This window comes from Netta rufina (genome assembly GCF_964035555.1).
Source record: "Netta rufina genome assembly, chromosome: 1".
Classification (NCBI taxonomy): domain Eukaryota; kingdom Metazoa; phylum Chordata; class Aves; order Anseriformes; family Anatidae; genus Netta; species Netta rufina.
This window is the reverse complement of record NC_140123.1, coordinates 21,559,944-21,578,632: the sequence shown is the minus strand read 5'-3', so window position 1 is coordinate 21,578,632 and position 18,689 is coordinate 21,559,944. Positions and strand designations below refer to the sequence as shown.

Below are 18,689 nucleotides of genomic sequence, written 5' to 3'. Positions count from 1 at the left end.
TGAGATACGGCACAGCTGGGGACGTGCAGTGGTTTCTGCCTCCTGACACCACTCACCAGCAGCAATATTTGCTCTTGCAACACTCAAGCTACGACTTCAGCTTATTATCTTCTCTGTGTGAGGCTGAGGCCCAGATCTGATGCACGCTGGCTCTCTGGCATGAGCGGGCGCTCGGTGCTCAGCTGTCCTCTCTGCTGCCCCACCGTGCTTGCTGCTCTGGGCCCAGCCCACGCGCCTTGAGCAAACCAAATTGCTGAACCCCTCCCAGACTAAAGCTGTGAGAAGTTGGTAGCAGTTGTGTCAGCTGCCTCTTTTGTTCACGGTGTGTGAAACAACACTTGCCAGAGGATGCAGCTCTTAAATAATCATCTCCTCTTCACTCAGTGCAACATTTCCATTTCCACACTCTTTTCTTATCATATTTTGCCAGTAGAAAAAAGAAGTTAAGAAAAACATCAAATATTACTACATGTGTGTAAGGATCCATCCTACAAACTCCAGCCATTAAGGCAGAAAAACTCCTTTGACCATAACAATCCTTTAGGGCAACGTCAACTGCAGTCTTATTCACAAACCTTGCAACATCAAATAGCCTAAGTCGCCTTTTTTATAAGCTTTGTTGAGTATTTGCATAAGCAATATCATAACAAATCATCTGCATTTAGAGACTGCTCTGCAATGCCATGCCCCTTACCTCCACGTTATTAATGCAGCAACTGCTGCGTTCTCAAGTGAAGATGATTACCAGCACTTCCATCATATATGGAGCAAACCAGATTTTTCAGAAATATTTCACTTTTTGGTTGATGGTAAGAGCATTTCAGGTCTTTACCGTCATAGTACAGACTACATTGTACCGTTTCAGGTTACTGCTGAATTCACTTCTGTTCATTTCTGTTCTTACGCCATGTTTTCATGACCCAAACTTCATGTTTCTGTGGTTATAAATGAAGAAACAGTTGTAGGAAAAGGGGACACTACTGAAAACCAATATGCCTGGGAAAAAAAAAAAAATTCACTAGAAGCTAATGAAAATGCAGCAAAGCGAGTGCACTCCTGACAGCGTCAGATCCTAAGAAAGATTTCTTTGCTGGGAAGATAATGGGAAGAGAATGAAAGAGAATGATGAAAAGAAGGCTGTTTGCTGCATTTTTGCCACCTGTTCACAGGAGGGTTTTTTTGTGTGTTTTTTTTTTTTTCTTTTTTGGTTTAGTTCACTTCAAAAAACTGCAGTCATCTGGCAGAGCTGAAATGCAAACACAAATTAAAATGTCAGCCCCAGAATTTGTTTTGGCTGGATATCTGCAGAGATGGGATGATACGATAATTGTACAATTCAGACTCTGGGCACTTCAATAGAATTATCTGCGGGCAAAATGAAATAAATCGCCTTGAAAGAAATCATTCATTGCAGTAACTAATTAAGTGGGCTGCATCTTCAAAAAAAAGAAAGGAAGAAAAGAAAAATAAAGGTATCAGAATCCCTCTCCCGTTCTTTAAAACATCAATCTGTTTAGTGGAATTTGCTGTATCAGAAGCTTTCTTTCCTATTTTATTTGCCTAAATAGGGCACAACCGAAGGAATCAAAGGGCTTCCCCACAGCAGCATGAGAAGTGGGGAAGGAAGGAATGCCGAGGAGATACGGCCTTTAAATGCCGCAGTGGAGAACAGAAGCGATAGCCTGCCTGTGCAGGTGTCTGCTGGACGTGCAGAAGCTGTGTTATGGATGGTTATGAACCATGCCTGTCCTTTGGGTCTCTCATGCTCCAGGTATCTCCCCTTTGGTACCAGCAGGCCTCGTGTCAGCCCTCCAAGCTCCCCAGAGCCATTCCCAGCTGCAGGCCCCTGCCCAACCATCCCCATCCCCTCCCTGCAGCCAGCCCGACCTCTCCCATCACACCATGCACCTTTCCTCCTCCCTCCACCTCCTTCTGCCCTCTGCCCCCTGCTGCTTCTTCTTGCATGTCCCTAAGTCCCTCAGACTTAAGACAGACCCGAGTAGTGCAAAGCTGATTAAAACCAGAGGAAAAAATGATGTCTAGAGCCCAAATAAACTTCCTCGTGGCACTAATGACTGCATTTATTATACAGAAGGAGAGAGGGGAGAAAAGAGGTGAAATAGCAAGGCTGGGACTTGCAGCACAGGGTGCGGGGACCCAGCCAAGGTGCTGGCGTGCCGCGCTCACCGCGCGCTGCTCCCGTGACTCACCACAAGCTGCTCAGCACGCAGCTTTATGTACCTCCCGTGGGTGTGCAGTCAATGCTAATCGTGCTTCGTGTTGTGACAAGCTCCTGGAAAGAGACATTGTTCTGATGGAAATGTTTTCTTTCGTTGTCACCTTTCCCTTCTATTCAAGATCAAAGCAGATCGCGGAGGAACAGAGCCAGGGGAAGCAGGTTGTTACGGGGCTCCCGCCAGCCCCAAGGAATGAACACCACAACCAAGACAGAGCGATTCCCTTCCCAGACACGGCGCAGACTGGTGCTGAGGTTACTCCCGGGACAGATCCAGAGCAGGAGGAGGCTGCACGGGACACCACGCCGCACGCATGCACTGACAGCACGGAGCGTGCCGAGATGACTTGTTGCAGTCCGAACCCACTCCCTGCCTTGTGTCCTTGCAGCACAAAAATTAACATAGCAAATCTCTCTGCTCATGGGTGGGCTTTTAAATATGAAATTGCCCGGACTGCTGTTCAGGTAACAAAGCTGCCTGCCAATTATCCCTCAAATTCAGGCTAGACTGCAGCGTTCATCTTTTTTTTTTTTTTTTCTGTGGTTATACGGCTCTTGGCATCGCAAGCTTCTGGCCATAACCTCAAATGCTAATAAAATGGAAATGTCTGCAACCCATTTATTGTTCTGAAAGAACAAAAACCCCATCTGGAAACTGCAGATCTATCAAGTTTATTAAGAAAGGCAAAACTGATCCTTTTTATGTTATTAGCACTATTGGCTTGTAATCTCCTGATGCAGTTTAGACATTACAGAGTTTCAGATTTAATATTCTGCCCAGAGGATGATATAAAAGCCACTATTGATTTTCAATCCCCGTAAGCAGGCTTCATCTCTATGTAAATTAAAGATTCTATAACATATTTCACGTTATAGATTAGTTGTCACTCAAGCGCTGATCTATTCTTACAGCAGCAGTTGACAGCTTCCAGACAATAACACGCCTCATGAAAGCTGGTTCCACCTTCGAGTATTAACACCTGTGGGTTTGGATACATCGTCAGGTTTTCTGAGGAAAATTGTGGGTGGATTTTATTTTATTTTATTATGAAAGAATGAGTGGTGTACTTAGCAGTGCTGCAAAAAGCATCAGTCACCTTCCTTATTTCAGGGAAATGATCCCCCTTTTTCACTGGAGGGGGACAGCAGAAGGTGCCAACATCTTCCAGCTACCAACTTCTCACATCCTCCCAGCATTTGGAGAAGTTCCAGAGTAGCAAGAGCAAGAGAAGCAGCACTATAAATGTGCTAGGATCCTTCACACGAAGCAAATCCCAAATCCCAGCTGGCTTCTCCCCTACCAGCGTGCGGTCAGGAACACGGGTGAGGGTGCTTCCTACAGGCTCTTCCCATGGAAACCAGGAACCCTTTGCTTTGTCCTCCTCATAATGGTGGTGGAGACGGTGACAGGACCCACGGCTGGCATTAGGAGCTCTGTGAGCATGGCAAAATCCTCAGCGCTTCTCCCAAACGAGGCTGGGGAGGGACCTCAGGACCACCAAGATTGTCTGGGTTGGGCATTTTAGGCTCCACTATGGCCATCAAAGGTCTGATGGTGAAACCTGCTGCACAAATGCAGTGTGCACAACTAATTTGTGAAGAAAAAACAAACAAAAAAACAAAAAACAAAAAAAAAAAAAAAAAACTGAAACCTTACCAAGTTACACGGTAATATTTACTCTGTGACTGTGCAGTAGAATTAAATACCGGCTTTAAGAGTTTGGGGAGCAGTGAGCTGTGTGAATCTCCATACCTCCATCTCTTGGCTGGGTTCTCATGCAGCTAAATCTTAATTAGAAGAGACTCCTCGGCTTGCCCCTTTTGTCCACTGGAGGTCAGCATCTTTCTACAGAAATACCGCTCCTCTTCTCTGGTGTCAAGGTTTGCAGGGGACAGAAACATCACAGCAGCACCCAGTTCTGACACCAGATTTTAAGGCTGCTGGTACAATGCGATGAAGGCAGAAGCCTGGTGTGGGTCCATCACCCTCAAGGGAAGATCTCACCTCGCACTTCCCTGCTCCATCAAGCTAAGGATTGAATATCCTCAGGCAAAGAAGTGAATGAAGCCCACATTCACCATTTTCCCAGGTGCTGGGCAGGCTCCATCAGGGCAGGGGCTGCCGGGGCCCTCTCCCAGCTGCAGTGGGAGCCAAACCCTCACTCCCCTCCCAGCTCTGGCAGCGCCTCACCAAGCGGGGAGCTCCTAGCTGGTGACACCGTGCTCAGATATTTCCAGGCTTACTTCATTATCTGGCCTCGTATTTGTATCAAACTCAAAACCGTAATGGCCATACGATAGGTTTTCACTATCTCATTAATCCTACTTGGCTTGTTTTCTGGGATTAGCACTGGGGAAGCCGCCTGCTCAGGCAGCCACGCTGTGCCTCGGAGAGCTCTGCCGCACCGCATCGCCCTCAGAAGCATGACAGCAATGCTGCTTCACCTTACGAGGCACTGGGGGCGAAGATGCAGGTTTCTGCCTCTCCCAGACTTAGAGATATAAGGTGTCGAGGACTGACAGCGTTAGTGGACAAGAGTGAACGCGTATTGAAAGTGTGGACAGCTGCTGCAAAACTGTTTGGCAGTCAGGCACTTGTCACAGCCGCTCTTGGGCACTGTCCATACCAATATTTTGGACCACCAGTGCTTCTGAAGCAAATCTGCTGCTTGTTCCCACTCACCATCCCTTAATTCACGTGATGGAGCAGTGCATGAACTCAGCTCCTTCCAGGTGAGGCTAAGCCTAAGACATCACCCTCTCCGGGTTTTGTTCACCGAACCAGACTAAAACCAGGATGAAGCAGAACTCCTGAAATGTCCGAAGTGCCGAGCAGTGCTCACTGCTTGGATTTACAGACACGCTCTGTGAGGTTCACTGAACACAGACACAGTCAGACCTGCTCGTTAATGTTATCAGGGACTCTTTTTACCCATCCGTCTGTCCAAATTAGGCGCCAACAAGAAAACGCGAGGCATTAAGCGTGGTTAGGTGTGACCGTCCCCAGTGCCACGTATCCGAAGAGATGGAACCCCCAAAATCCACATCCCTGTCTTTAACTTCTGTTCTAAGAAACGAACGGTGCCCTGACACCTTCGGTCCTGTCCCACCAAGAAGTCAGGTGTCCTACGGGGTCAGCTTTGCTCTTACCTTCCAATACTTCTCCATTTCCATTGCATTTACTCTTCTCGAGCCTACAGTTTTTTGCACTCCCTATCTCCTGGGCAGCATTGGAGGATCCCTGGATTTAGCAAACAGATAGGTTGCAGCCCAACAAAACAGAAGCGATACCCGCAGCAGGCTGGTAATTACAGCAATTGTGCAAAGCTCACACCTGGAAGCCTTAAAATTGAGCTGTGCTTTGGAAGTGCATTTTACCCACACATTCCTTAAACATCCACCCTGATTTTCCGTGCTTTACTTTGCGAGCAGAAAACACTCCTGGTTCACTGCACTCCTTTTAATAATTCCTGCATTCATGAATTTTAGAAAAGATCTATTTACTATTTAAATGCCATCTTAATCTATTCGCCCTAATCGGGTAGCAAGGCCAGCAGCGTGTCAGTGCTGTTTGTACTCCCACGCCTCGTATGATCAATGAAAGAAATGAAGGCTGAAGCACACAGATGGCTGGATTGAAAGGAAAGGTCATTACATACGGGAACTGATGAGGTGAAGAGAATAAAATATGTAAGGTGACCTTCGGGGAGAAGGTTAAAACTTCGCCTCGCCATCCAGAGGGCATTTTGGTGTGGAGATGAAACAAAACAATGTGGCATCAATTATTCATTGAGATATCTTCACCTCTTCTTTAGCACAGGAAAGCTCTTGGCCTTTCTCTTCTTCCCCATCTCGGTCCTAAAATCTCTATTTTCCCATCTGCCATTTAAGAGAGGAAAGAACACCCTGAATTTATGGTGTTATTGTCCCTGTTTAACTGAGGCATCCTGCACTTCAATGTTGTTTCTTAGATGCTACAGGAAGAGAAAAGCCAGACAAGCCTCCGTGTCTCATCGCAAACAACCGTAGCTGTTAGCAGCTGCCTCCCAATTTGGTGTATTTTAACAAGATTTAGAAATCCCCAAAGTGAGGATTTATTATCTCTTTCAGCAAAGAACGAAGTAAATCTATCACACCATATAAATAATTCATACAAACTCTAGAAACGTATCGAGGAATATAGGTCAGGAGGGGCAGCAGAGGAGAGGGGTGGAATGCCCTTCACTTGGAGCATGTGGTAGACCTAAATTCAGTTTTCTAGACAGATTATGTCAACTTAAAGAATGGAGATGGCTCTTAAATCATTTAAAAAGCAAAGGGTGACTTGACAGCCGCTAGGGGTTTTGAAGAGAATACGGAGGATGAGATAAAATACAACTATATTTTTCAGATAAGAATTTGTCTTATGTAAGTTAGGTGGGTACAAAGAAGGCGATCTTCGGTATCTTTGTAAAAAAAGGTTTGTGATATGTCACTGTGGTGATTTTCAACAGTGGAAGGAAGCCAGCGATCCATCACTGAGAGAAGCAATGAGGCAACCAGCAGGAGCCATAGATTTTGAGTAAACTCCAAATGCTCCCAGGAACCACTGACATTTGTAAATAATGGAAAGCTGAGTATATGTCAGCATTTCAAATCAGAAACCAAAGCATAGCACTTCACACGCGTATTGGGTTTATGTGGCGAGGTTTTGGTAGTGGGGGGCTGCAGGGGTGGCCTCTGTGAGAAGAATCCAGAAGCTGCCCCACGTCGGAGCTGAGCCATGAGCAATGTTTGTACCTCTGGGAGAGCAAATTGAGAAAGGGGGGAAAAATCTGCTGTGCTACAGCAGCTGGGAGAGAGGGGTGAGAGCTGAGAGAGAAGCAGCCCTGCAGCCCCCAGGGGAGTGCAGCAGGAGGGCAGGAGGTGCTCCAGGCAGGCAGCAGCAGTTCCCCTGCGGCCCGTGGAGAGGCCCCTGGTGGAGCAGGCTGTCCCCCTGCAGCCCATGGGTCCCACATGGAGCAGATCTCCACGCTGCAGCTCCTTTATACTGAGTGTTTTGCCCATGACAGTAAGTGGTGAGCAATCTTCTTGTCCTTATCTCGGCCCTTGAGCCCTTTTCCAACATATTTTCTCTCCCTTTTCTTTTGAGGGGGAAGGAGAGAGGGGCTGTGGTGGGGTTCTGCTGCCCATCGGTGTGCAACCACCTCCCTGTGGCAGCCATCTGAAGAACATGAAACACACAAAAGAAAAATCTTCTTGCCCAAATGCAAAAGTAACATCCACACCATAATGGAAATCAGAAGCAGTTTAGGCTGCTGCTTGAAACCAACCTAAGAAAAAGTCTTAGGAAGTATGCTAAATTGGGGAGGAAAACCAAACACCAGAAGGAAGAAAATAGAAGGGAGCAGAGGGACAGGCTGCTGGCGAAAATCAGCAGCGGGCTAATAACTTCAGAAAAGCAAAGGAAATTCTGCAAGGGTTGGTGACTGCATCCAATTTAAGGGTGAAAAGCAAGAGGTGCAGGCAACTCAAGTCAGAGAAAGGTAACTGATAAGGGACTAGGAAGTTTTTACTAGAAGATTTACTAGAGAAACAAAACATTAGCAGCAGAATTACTCTGAAAAATGAATGAAGAATGAATCAGTTGGCTGGCACTGCAAGGCATCACAGCTTCCATGAGAACGGGAGGAAAGCTAGCGAGGTGAGCTCTGCCACATCCCTCAGCACACGCTGTGGGACTCCTGCTTCCTAGAGCTGCTCTCACAGACACTTGGGACAGACAGCCCAGGATTATTGCTTTAGGGTAGGTTTGCCAGATTCCCAACCCTCATTTCCTTCCCTTCCCCTGCATCACATTGTCGTGAGCGAGCGCTGAGCGGGACGGCAGCTGTGTGTCCCTCCGAGGCACTCAGCAGCACACTCACACCACACACAGAGGACACCAAGCTGCAAAACCTCTGAGGAGCAGCTGCCCTCAGCCCTAATCCCCGGAGTACTTTGCATGTGGCCTCCTCCCCAGGGGCACAGCGCACAAGTCCCTCCTGCTCCAGCTAATCAGATAAGAACTTCTTTATTTATCCACGACATTAAGGATTAATCTCCACAGACGCTACTATATTTAGCTAAGAGTCTTAAAGGCTACTTGTTTTCTTACGGCACCGAAAAAAAAAGCCCAGCCCGGCACAAACATCTGAGGCTGCTTCCCCCACGTACGAGCACGCACCCGCGTCACCCGGACAAGAACTCATGGCTCCAGAGAGATGTGAAGATATCGGATAGTGCATCAGCAATCACTGCCCCCAGCTAGAGCAGGCAAATACAAAATTCCTTCTCCCTGTTCTGCACTTAACATTTTTCTTTCCAGCGTTCCCCTTCTTTCTATTCTTCAAAGAAAGATGATGTTTGATTGGAAACCTACAGCAAGTCCTTCTAAGTCCCCACACTTCCTTTAAAGTCCTCATTGAGCAACCTGCCCAAAGCTCTCCTCGTTCTTTTGTGGCTGATGCCAGGGCCTGAGGGCTTCCAGCAGGAATCATCATTTCTTTCCATCCCCGTACATCGCCAAGCACATTGATAATGCTTCAGTACCTGAACACAAAGCTGCAAGATGCTGCTGAAGCTCCTTGTACACGTGTGTGTGTGTGCACATCCCTAAGTACTGGTAGCAGAAACCCCTCAAACTTGCTCAGAATTAACCAGGCAGCCTGGCTGCCCTCCAGAGGGCAATAAACTTTCCCCAGAGTTGACCCCACCAGGTTGGAGCTGTTTGTGTAGTTTTCATAGGAATCTTTGCATGGCTCTCAGCCACAAGACTGGCACTGAATTTCCATTATCATCAGGTTTACATCCCCTTCAGTGTACATTGATCTTTTAAAGTAACAACACATTTGCTGCACTCTTTAGATGTGTTGTGTCAAGTGGAAGGGAACGCCTCTTTCATCTTAAAAACAATGCCCAGCACATGATGAGGCAGCACCTGAAAAATACATCCCCAAAACAGATTTTCCAACAAGGACTCTCTTCCTTCCCTTCTGAATCAATTCGCACACCGCAAACTTGGATCAGATTTGAGCTTGTTCTGAAACTGCATGCACCTCTCTTACAATAAAGATCTTCTCCATTCAGTTCGTCTTGGTTCTGAGAAATCTGAAATACCAGAAATCCAACTGTCTGTCAGGTTAGCTGCAGGGAAATACTCTTTAACATTCAAAATATTATTTAATAGTTAATATCCAAAAAGAGCCATAAAAGCTGTAGAGAACAGTGTGCTGAGTGATGCCAATCATCAGTCCAACTGCTAAACGAGTATTTACCATGTTTAAATAATGGTATCAGCTGGCTTTACTGAAACAGCCTTTGAACCAGAACTGCAAGTCCATATATTCAGTTTGTATTTAGAATTGGTGTCTTTGCTCTCAATTGCCTGAATTAAGTTCAAATCAGAGAAAAAAATGTGCGCTAGAAGGATGGAATTTTCAGTTCTGAGTAAAAATGAATTCATTTTTCCAGGGAACAACTAAGTTTAAAATGCACAAATAATCTGTTTAACGTGCAGCTAGGCTACTAGGTTACTCAATAGTTCTATGCTAGTTCTTCCCATCATGATGGAAAAGCTTATCCTGTTACCATGTGAGGTTTTAACTCGATTAAAAAATTTAATTACAAATGCTCTGTAGGAGGCAAACATGGCCTTGCATTTTACAGTAGTGTGCTTGGTATCATTAATCTACAAAGACTCTTCCTTATAAAAATGGTGGGGGGAAAGGGGCCTATTAATACCATTGATACGTTCTGCCCTGTTCTCTCTCAGAGCCAAGGTGCTGCTTAATGTTTCCCTAAAAAAAATAACCTACCTGTAGGGAAATTAATACCTGTATACACCAGCCAAGAACTGTAACTCAGAGTTTGAATCCAGGTTGAAAAAAAAGAAAAAAAGAAAAAAAAGAAAAAAGTGAATTAGGAAAAAACATTAGTTAGGCACAGCAGTGCCTTAATGAAGGCTGTGTTTGCAGACTCTGGCCTATGTCCCAATAAAACTGTGGCTCCTGGGATCACAGACAGCATTTAGAAGTGTTCTATTTTCATTTTCTGTTATTCAACAAAAGGGATAATGATTAATAATAAAATCTTAGTAATCTAAGGAAAGAAAGACAGGCTCAAAAGTGAGATTTTATTCATATCTGTCACTTATTCACAACCCAAAGTATGATAAAACTGATAAAAACAGCCTAGAATGTTAGTTTACATCACTAAATTCACATTTTTATTAATTAATACTGAAAGGAAAATGACAACATAGCAGGTTCAGAAAAACAGGTTGGCTACTAAGACTGAAAAATCTACACCACCTTACCCGGTCACAACTGGTTGCTTGTTTAACGTTTATTATTTAAAAACAACAAATTACAAAATTTCAGATACACCCAGCCTCTGTGCTCATAAAATAAATCTTCTGTCATATCAAATTTCAGGAGAATGGAAAGAATTTTCTGCTGATACATTTCAACGCGTAGTAAAAGAATACTGAGTGCTCTCCCCACCTGTGCAGCAGCGTAACACTGCAGTCTGAGCCGCGCCTCGATCCAACTCATCTGGAGAACCATTTTGCAAGCCACCATGCAAGTGCGTCGTTATGATCAGGACGAACCATCCCTCGTGCATTAATGAAACCATCATCAAGCTACGGCCTCTGTGGACACGCAGACCTCAGACTCCAGTGCACAAAATAAAGCAAAAAGTCAGCTTTGTATTTAAGGCAAAGACGAGAACAGATCTAGCAAACTGAGATGAGTACCTTCAGCTGCCACTGATTAACAGGAACTGTAGTTGCAGATTGCATTATGCAGAGATCGGTTGTACTTTATAAGATAAATCTTTAACACCGACATTGAGGCAGCACGTTGCCACCCTACCAGATAAACGACCACCACAAATTGAAAAAAATATATGCAGGTTAAACAGCAATGAAATAGCCAGCAGCTTGCATGCAAACATCATGTTAGGCTGTTACATTCTCAGGACTAAAAACTGTTAATTGTGTAAACAGAGGTTAGATAATCATCTTCCATTTCATTTTGTTTTCATTTCATATACTTCTTTTCTTTGTAATTTTTAAGAACAGACAGGGCCTTGCAGAACAAAGGTGTTTTACCAAATGTTTAGACCTGGAATTACGCTGACTTCTGTAACAAAGATTAAAATTAATCTGTTAATGAAAGAACTTTCTCCTCTTATTAATACATTTTAAAAGCCTCATTAGGCAAAGCAGCAGCCCTACTCCCAGTCCAAATGAAAAAATAACATTTTAATACTGCATTGTACTGAGAAAAAAACAAAAACAACAAAAAAAAACAATTACTTTTAAAGAAAACAGCTGAAGCAGACTATGTCAACTGTTCCAAGGGAAAGAGAAAAAGAATGCACACAGATAGCACAGTACCTAAACAGCCATTAAAACTGCTTTATCTGCCAATAACTGTTACATAAATGCAATGTACTAGGAAAGAAATACATTCAAATTAATGGTAGTTTTGAGTAAATGTGCTACAGGAAACCAAAAACAATCTGTCATGACTATACATACACAAATCAACCAACAAAACTTATTTACAAATATTTGTACCTACAAGCATAAGGACCGAGTTTAATACTTGTGAAATGTATCTGATTGCTAGATGTAGACTGGCAGAGCTCCATTCTTCAGCAATAGCAGCACAACATTTCTACACTGCAACAACCATGTGGCTTCACTCAGGTCTATCCTGAAATTTTTGTGTCCAGTTGATCTGTATCATAGAACTGAAAAGCTGTCCAGGTGTTTTAACCCTCTTTTTTAATACCGACACACATTCACTACCCACCCGAGGCTTCCCAGCATTCTACCCAACAAGCAGGCAGCAACCTAGGGCTATTACTGTTACAAATTTGTCCAGTTTGCTCATAATGTGTTAATTTTGGATCACGTGGAGTCATTTTTCAAAGCACACGTTTCATCATCTGCTACATTTTTAATATTAAAAAAGGTTGAGTTATATAAAATTAAATCCGTATGCAAAATACTAAGCCCAGATGTGCTTAAAAATAGACTAAGTAGGTATTTAGTTACTGTCTGCTGCATTTTAACATGGGCATAATTAGCATCTAATAAAGAGCTAAAAGTTGTGTGTTTATGGAACTCAGCACTTCAGCCAGTCATACGGTTAACTGGCCTCAAAGACTAACAAGCAGACCAATTCACAAGTACCCAAGTTGTTTACATAATTAAAAGAGTAAGATGCAAAGTCAAAAAAATATATTTTATCCCTTAAGATCAGGAAAGTAAAATAAAATGCTGGTTCTGTAACAGTGCAACAACTGCAGCGTATTTTGCACGCAGCACATGATTTGCTACATTTAGTGGCACTTAAGTATTATGCGGTAAATACTGAAAGTAAGACAAGTTTCTGATCTGCATAAGCATAATCACATTATTACCAGAGTTGCTAAGCTACAGCATTCTGAATAATACCAACTCAATTTTAGCACTTCAATCACTAGCCTTAATACATGTCAACATCCTGCTTTACGTCGTGCTAAGAAAGCAACCACTGAAGCCAAGTATTTCACGAACTTGCCAGTGTGCTTAGAGCAGGTTCAATCTGACCAATCGTTCTCATCAAATTCTGAATCGTCGTCAGAATCGCTGTATTCCACGGCAATGCGTCTTGAGAGGATGGTTGCCACATCATTGCCCACGGGCTCTCGCTTTGCTTCTTGCTCACGTTGTTCTTGCACCTTTTTCAGCTGAATTCCTGTGGAGACAAATATGACAAATTTAAGCTTTCAGACTTTTCATTTCACATCATTATTGATGAGTTTTGTATTCTAGCAGTATGTTCAGGAAGAAAAACAAAAGAACCGTTGAATTAGAGGGTTTTCCCAAGCAAAGAAGAGACAAAAGACCAAAAACAAGGCAGACTGGGATCCATTCTCAGAGCCTAAGTGCTTCTAGACTTCAAAAATTGCGAACAGTATGTTAAAATTAAATATTCAAGACTGAATGTCCTTTATATCCAATACATATCCTTTTGATCTGAAGAGGACACTTTTCACAAGTGTTTGGAAATACCATTAAGAAGTACAGCTCTGTAGTATAACCCAACTGGGGAACAGCCTTTAGTCATGGATTAAAAATCATGAGGCTGAAACCTGGTGTTGGATAACTCAGTTCTGAACAGATTCACGTGCTTCTAACAGAAGTTCTACCTGATAAACATAAATACCATTTTTGTTTTATTACATCCACACAAATATCAGAAGGTTTTTAACAAAGCTGAAGATCTTGGAAAATCAGGTTTTAGAAACGGATCAAAGTTGACAAATGTCAGAATGCGTGTGGGGTACCTGTTGTGGTCAACTCACTCTCTCGACGAAATTCAGCCTAACTAAGAACAGAAACCTTGAATTCAGATCACTGGAAAATAGTGAAAAAATTTGAAAAAAAAAAAAAAGAAAAAAAAGAAATAGCTAAGACTCACCCATCCGGATGGCAGCAAGAAGATCACTTCGTGCATCACTTATTGGTGGCTGTGCAGCGTCATGGCGCTTCGACTCAGCAGCGGGAGGAGCATGCATGGGGGAGGAAGAGAGGGATGAAGCTGCAGCAGGAGGGCCTGGAGGGGGGGGAGGTGGGCCAGGAGGAGGAGGAGCAGTGACAACAAGCCCACTAGGAGGAGGAGGATGAGTAGCTGCGTATGTAGAGCCCGTCACCAGTCCGGAATGGGAAGGTGGCCCAGGGAGCTGAAGGGGACTCACAAACGCGGTTTGTGCTGAAGGGATCATTGGGGGGGGAGGAGGAGGGGGAGGCCCCGTAGGATTGTAATAATCCACGATCTGAGCTGGAACCATCCTATGTAAAACAAAATAAAAATCTTGAATGCATCAGAAATTAGGATTTACAGAATCATCACCCCTTAAACTGCTCTCACCCAGCCTTACCTCAAACCAAAAATTTGAGAGGAATTTCAACTGGTGCGTTAAATATGTAAATGACCACAGGCACGTAAATTATCAAATCTTGATAGTATCAAAATTTAAAGCAGAAGTAGTAGTAAAGGGCAACCTCCTTTCAGAAGTCCACAAAAAAATTAGAATTATCTTATTACTGCTGCCTAGCTATCTATACAGCTATGTTTGTTACTCAACGTCTACTCTACAAAAATATTACGTACAGTGCCTATGATTAACAAGGGACCAAGAAAACTGCATACTGTGCATACCACTTCCATAAAACACAACCTTGGAATAAATATTAAGAGAGAATACAAGATGGGCATGGAGGAAAAAGGAAAGTAGGAATGGCAACATTTACCCAAGAGTCTATCATGCATCTCATGTGCTTCTTTAGTCAAGTTTATCAATGTAAGTATCATTCAATTAAATTGGCAAATTTAATTGATAATTTAAAGAAGCAGGGAAGAGAACAGGGAAGAGCTAAGTTATTTGTTAAAATGTCATTAACAGAGTTAAACAGAAAAAATGGGGAATTAGTATAAGTGTTATAAAGTAGGTAAAGAACTAGATACGGGAGATGAAGTAAAGTCAATGACATTCAGCAACAGATGTCAATGTGTGACAGCAGTGACACACCACCAGTGGTCATGTACCTGGGGACTAACCACAAGTATTTTTGTTAAAACTGGAAATAACAGAGAGAAAATGCAGGTTGGAGCAGTCACTCATAGCATAACTGAGTCATCTACAGCATGATATTGTCATTAATCAGGCAAATGCTATTCCGGGATGCATCAAGTGAGGTTGAAAAAGCTTGGCTGGCTTAGCTCAAACTGACACGGACGAGAACAAATACAACTTTACTGGGGTTGTGACCTGAAACTGTAAGTTACTCGAGCAAAAGGACAAAAGAAAAAATAGGTACAGACTTGTTAGAAAATAAATGGTTTCTTGCCATCAGAGAACCAGTACCCTGGAGCAAGCCTTTCTTCAAAATGTTTTCAGGCAAAATATTTACGAAGGAGTTTGATAAATGCATAAACAGAATTACAAAGACGTCTGTGGCAGTAGGGAACTTGATTCTGTGTCTGAAGGGATCCCTGCCAGTTCTAGCATAAGCTCCCTTAAAAATCATTTCAGTGATGCAGCATAAAAATGGTCACATTAATCACATTCAGCAGTACCTTTCCCTATACTTTTCCTGGAGTTTAAAATATCCTAATTATGTTGTAACTACTTTTTACTATAAAGGAAAATTATGCCCTTTTTAAATTATACTAGGGACCTCTAACGTGTTACAAATATATTGATTTCACCACATTCAATATACAGCTAATTATTTCTGCTTTCACCCTTTCCTCACTCAATTTCAACTCATACATAAAAATTTTATCAAACTGGTTCTGTTCTCCTCAATGAAAGGTACTCGATATTGAAGTACTTTTTTTTTTTTTTTGTGCATGCCATTTGGTGTTGATGGTTATGAAAAACACGCATCCCTCTAGCTTTGTCAAGAATTCACTGGAGTAAATCAGGAGTTTTACCCATATTCTGCTGGTACCACAGGTACTGAGCTATGCTGGCCATCTGAAGGCTGGGGTGGAGGTGGAGGTGGTTGCTGAGGTCTGTTTAAAGTAGCATGTCGGGCTGTGGTAGAAGGTGGTCTGTATTCATGCTCATGGCTTTGGGATACTCCCATGTACTGTGGACCATCTCCCGTTCCATATGAAGGCATTGCTATCTGCTGATGGAGGGAATGATTCGGAGTGGCAGGATAAGAATAATCTGTAACATCAGATGCATGGGACCTAAAATTAAAGTAAATGGATGTAGAAGAACAGATTATGCAAGTGTAATGGCATTATCTGAACAGCTCACAAGAAAACCTAAAAATATAATCAGAATTATTTTTTCTTGCAGCAGGACTCCTTGATTGTCAAGCACCATTCCCATCTAAGTCCGTTGGAAAGCACAAGAACAAATGCAATGAAAAATCACGGTTCAGCTTAACAGGACTTGAAAATAAATTTAGTCTGACAAGTCAGCATAAAAGGACTAAATCTCTAAATATTTCAGCACACTAACCGCATGCACAATGCTCCCCTATAGGGGAAGACTTTAAAAACGCAAGAAAAGAAGTTATCCAGGTTTTACAATTGTTTAGTAGCCACGATGAAGCATGTTGTTTTGGTCGATGACTTTGACAGTCCATTGTTTGAAGTAATAATGCTTATCAGGTTGGCCTCACATTAACAGCAGCAGCAGAAAAAGGAAAGCAATATTGCAAGCACTCACAATTATGCAGAAGAATATACTTTACCAAAGCAGAGACAACTGATTTCAAAAGTTAGAAAATGCTTTTGGTTTGCACAAATGATTTTGTTGCAAAGGCTTAGAGAAACTGGGAAACGTAAATATTAGTTGAGCAGAGAGTTCATAAAGATACAAAGTCTAGGATGCTCTGTCAAATAAGCCCAAGAGAGGGAGCAAAAGGATCTCTTCGTCCCATTACTGCACAGAGCTGTATTGTATTAGTATCAAGCAATCGTGCAGCCTGGCTTTTAGTGAACACAGTAAACTGATGCACTTATCTGTAAGACTGGAAGCAAGGTAAGCAACAAAAAGCCAGGGCTTTGAGTAAAACAAAATGACAAACCCTTTGGGCATTTTGTCCTCTTTCATGCTTCCTGCCTGCTCCATTTTCTTTGCGTCACTCATGAACTCAATGCCCATTTTCCTTCTCTCCCACTCTTCTTTTCTTGTTCTTACTTTTCTCACATTAATTTGCTGGTTTCTGTTTGGATTCAGCTTGTGTTTCTCTCTCTAAAGTACAATAAGTATAACAAATACATTGTAAATTGCCACAGTCTGGACACTTGGACATCAACCTTTAACATGCAAGTTTTACAGTCAGCAAACTAGGAGAAATAAGCCCTTTTTAACATTAAAAAACAACACAGGTAAATACAAATAAGGTTCTGAAGAAGCATTACACACTGCTCACGCATAGCTGTCAGCATGAAAACCTCTCTGAAATCAGTATTTCTGTATGCATCATGCCTTCCAGAGCTTAGTTCCCACAACTGAGACTACCCCAAGATACAACAGGAAACCTTCTCTCCACGTTGGTACTAGTCACAAAACCTTTCATGCCCATGAAATAGATTTCAGGATTTAACCACTGATACTTGATTCACTGAAACTTAAAGTTCTTCACTTTATAAGCCCTTGAAGTTTTATAATATGCACCAATATCCAACCATACCATGAAATTTATACCCAACATGATCTTTAGAACTGTTGCTGTTAAAATCCTACAGATAGCAACTATTAGGGGTATCTGCAAATAGTCAAATACACTTTGACATTGCTGGGAGATTAGAAAAACAAATAACTCCAATGCACCTATTTAAACTTGGGAACCCTGGAAGCAAAGTGTTAAGCCCAAAAAGGGACTTGAAACGAGTGAAAGGCAGAGCTCAGAGATAATAAAAATCCCCATCTTGCATTTCACGGGGGAACATCAATGTCATCTTATCAGATCAACCTATGGAAAGCACATTCTTAATGAAATACCACAGACCAACAACCAGGAGACAACATTTTGCATTAGAAACTTCAAAAAAAAAAAAAAGATGGTTACATGATTTTAGAGAGAGTGGAATCTAAACACATTGAAACAGCAAAAGAAATTGTCTTTTCAATTTTTGTTTTGGTTGGAATATTATTTGTCTTCACAAAGATGGAAACATGAGGTTTACAGAGATCTGAGAAGGTTTGTTTTTGTTTGGGTTTTTATATTCTTTAGCTCAGCTGGACAGCAGATTTAAGGTATTAGTGCATAGTTTTGCAGTTGCAGTTGTTTCCTCATCCTAGCATTCAACAATTTAAACATAAATTGCCCAAGTTTTCCACTAGGTTCGGTTCATTCCTAACACTGCTGCTAGCAATTAACCTTGACAAACAGAGAAATAAAATGAGAGAATCCTTTAGTGAGAGCAGCTCAGTGAACAAACTCAGACTTCTGTACACGCCAGGAGAAGGTAACTCCCACCGAGCTCAAAGGGAAACCTGCACAATGCAGATGAATTCTGCTGCTCCTCTCTAAGCAGAGATTTTTCTTCAGAGAAATATCGCAAGCAGCAATGTTGCATCCGATTTTGCAGCTTGTCTTATAGACACACAGAACATAGATAAAGCTGAGCAGCCTATTCCCCTGTTAAAGCTTATTATTAAAGGTAAGAGTGTGCCTGATTGGACTGATCACAGAAAAATATTCATTAAGCTATCAGCAGCGTAACCTGTGACAAGTAGTTATGAAGAAAGAGGCATTGACGTTATCTGGTTGAAGCCAATTTAAATGCTTTTGCAACTACAGCTAGTCAAGATCGAATATAAAACGTAAAGCAAACACTTATTTCATTCCAGTGCACAGCAAATTATGACAACAAAATGCTCATCTGATGCTGAGGAAGAAAAA

At 42.5% G+C, this 18,689-nt stretch overlaps 1 protein-coding gene across 1 annotated transcript in view; it reads right to left on the bottom strand.

Annotated features, from left to right (window-relative positions):
• Nucleotides 1-12,173: 12,173 nt before the first annotated feature.
• Nucleotides 12,174-18,689, bottom strand: part of WASF3 (WASP family member 3) — a 62,944-nt gene continuing 56,428 nt past the window's right edge. Inside the window, exons 7-10 of the mRNA XM_084282727.1 lie at nucleotides 16,866-17,032; nucleotides 15,754-16,017; nucleotides 13,735-14,105; nucleotides 12,174-13,008 (exon numbers count right to left, since the gene is read on the bottom strand). Of these exons, the coding sequence (XP_084138853.1) occupies nucleotides 12,851-13,008; nucleotides 13,735-14,105; nucleotides 15,754-16,017; nucleotides 16,866-17,032 (960 nt within the window). The 3' untranslated portion in view covers nucleotides 12,174-12,850. The remainder of the gene's footprint in view (nucleotides 13,009-13,734; nucleotides 14,106-15,753; nucleotides 16,018-16,865; nucleotides 17,033-18,689) is intronic.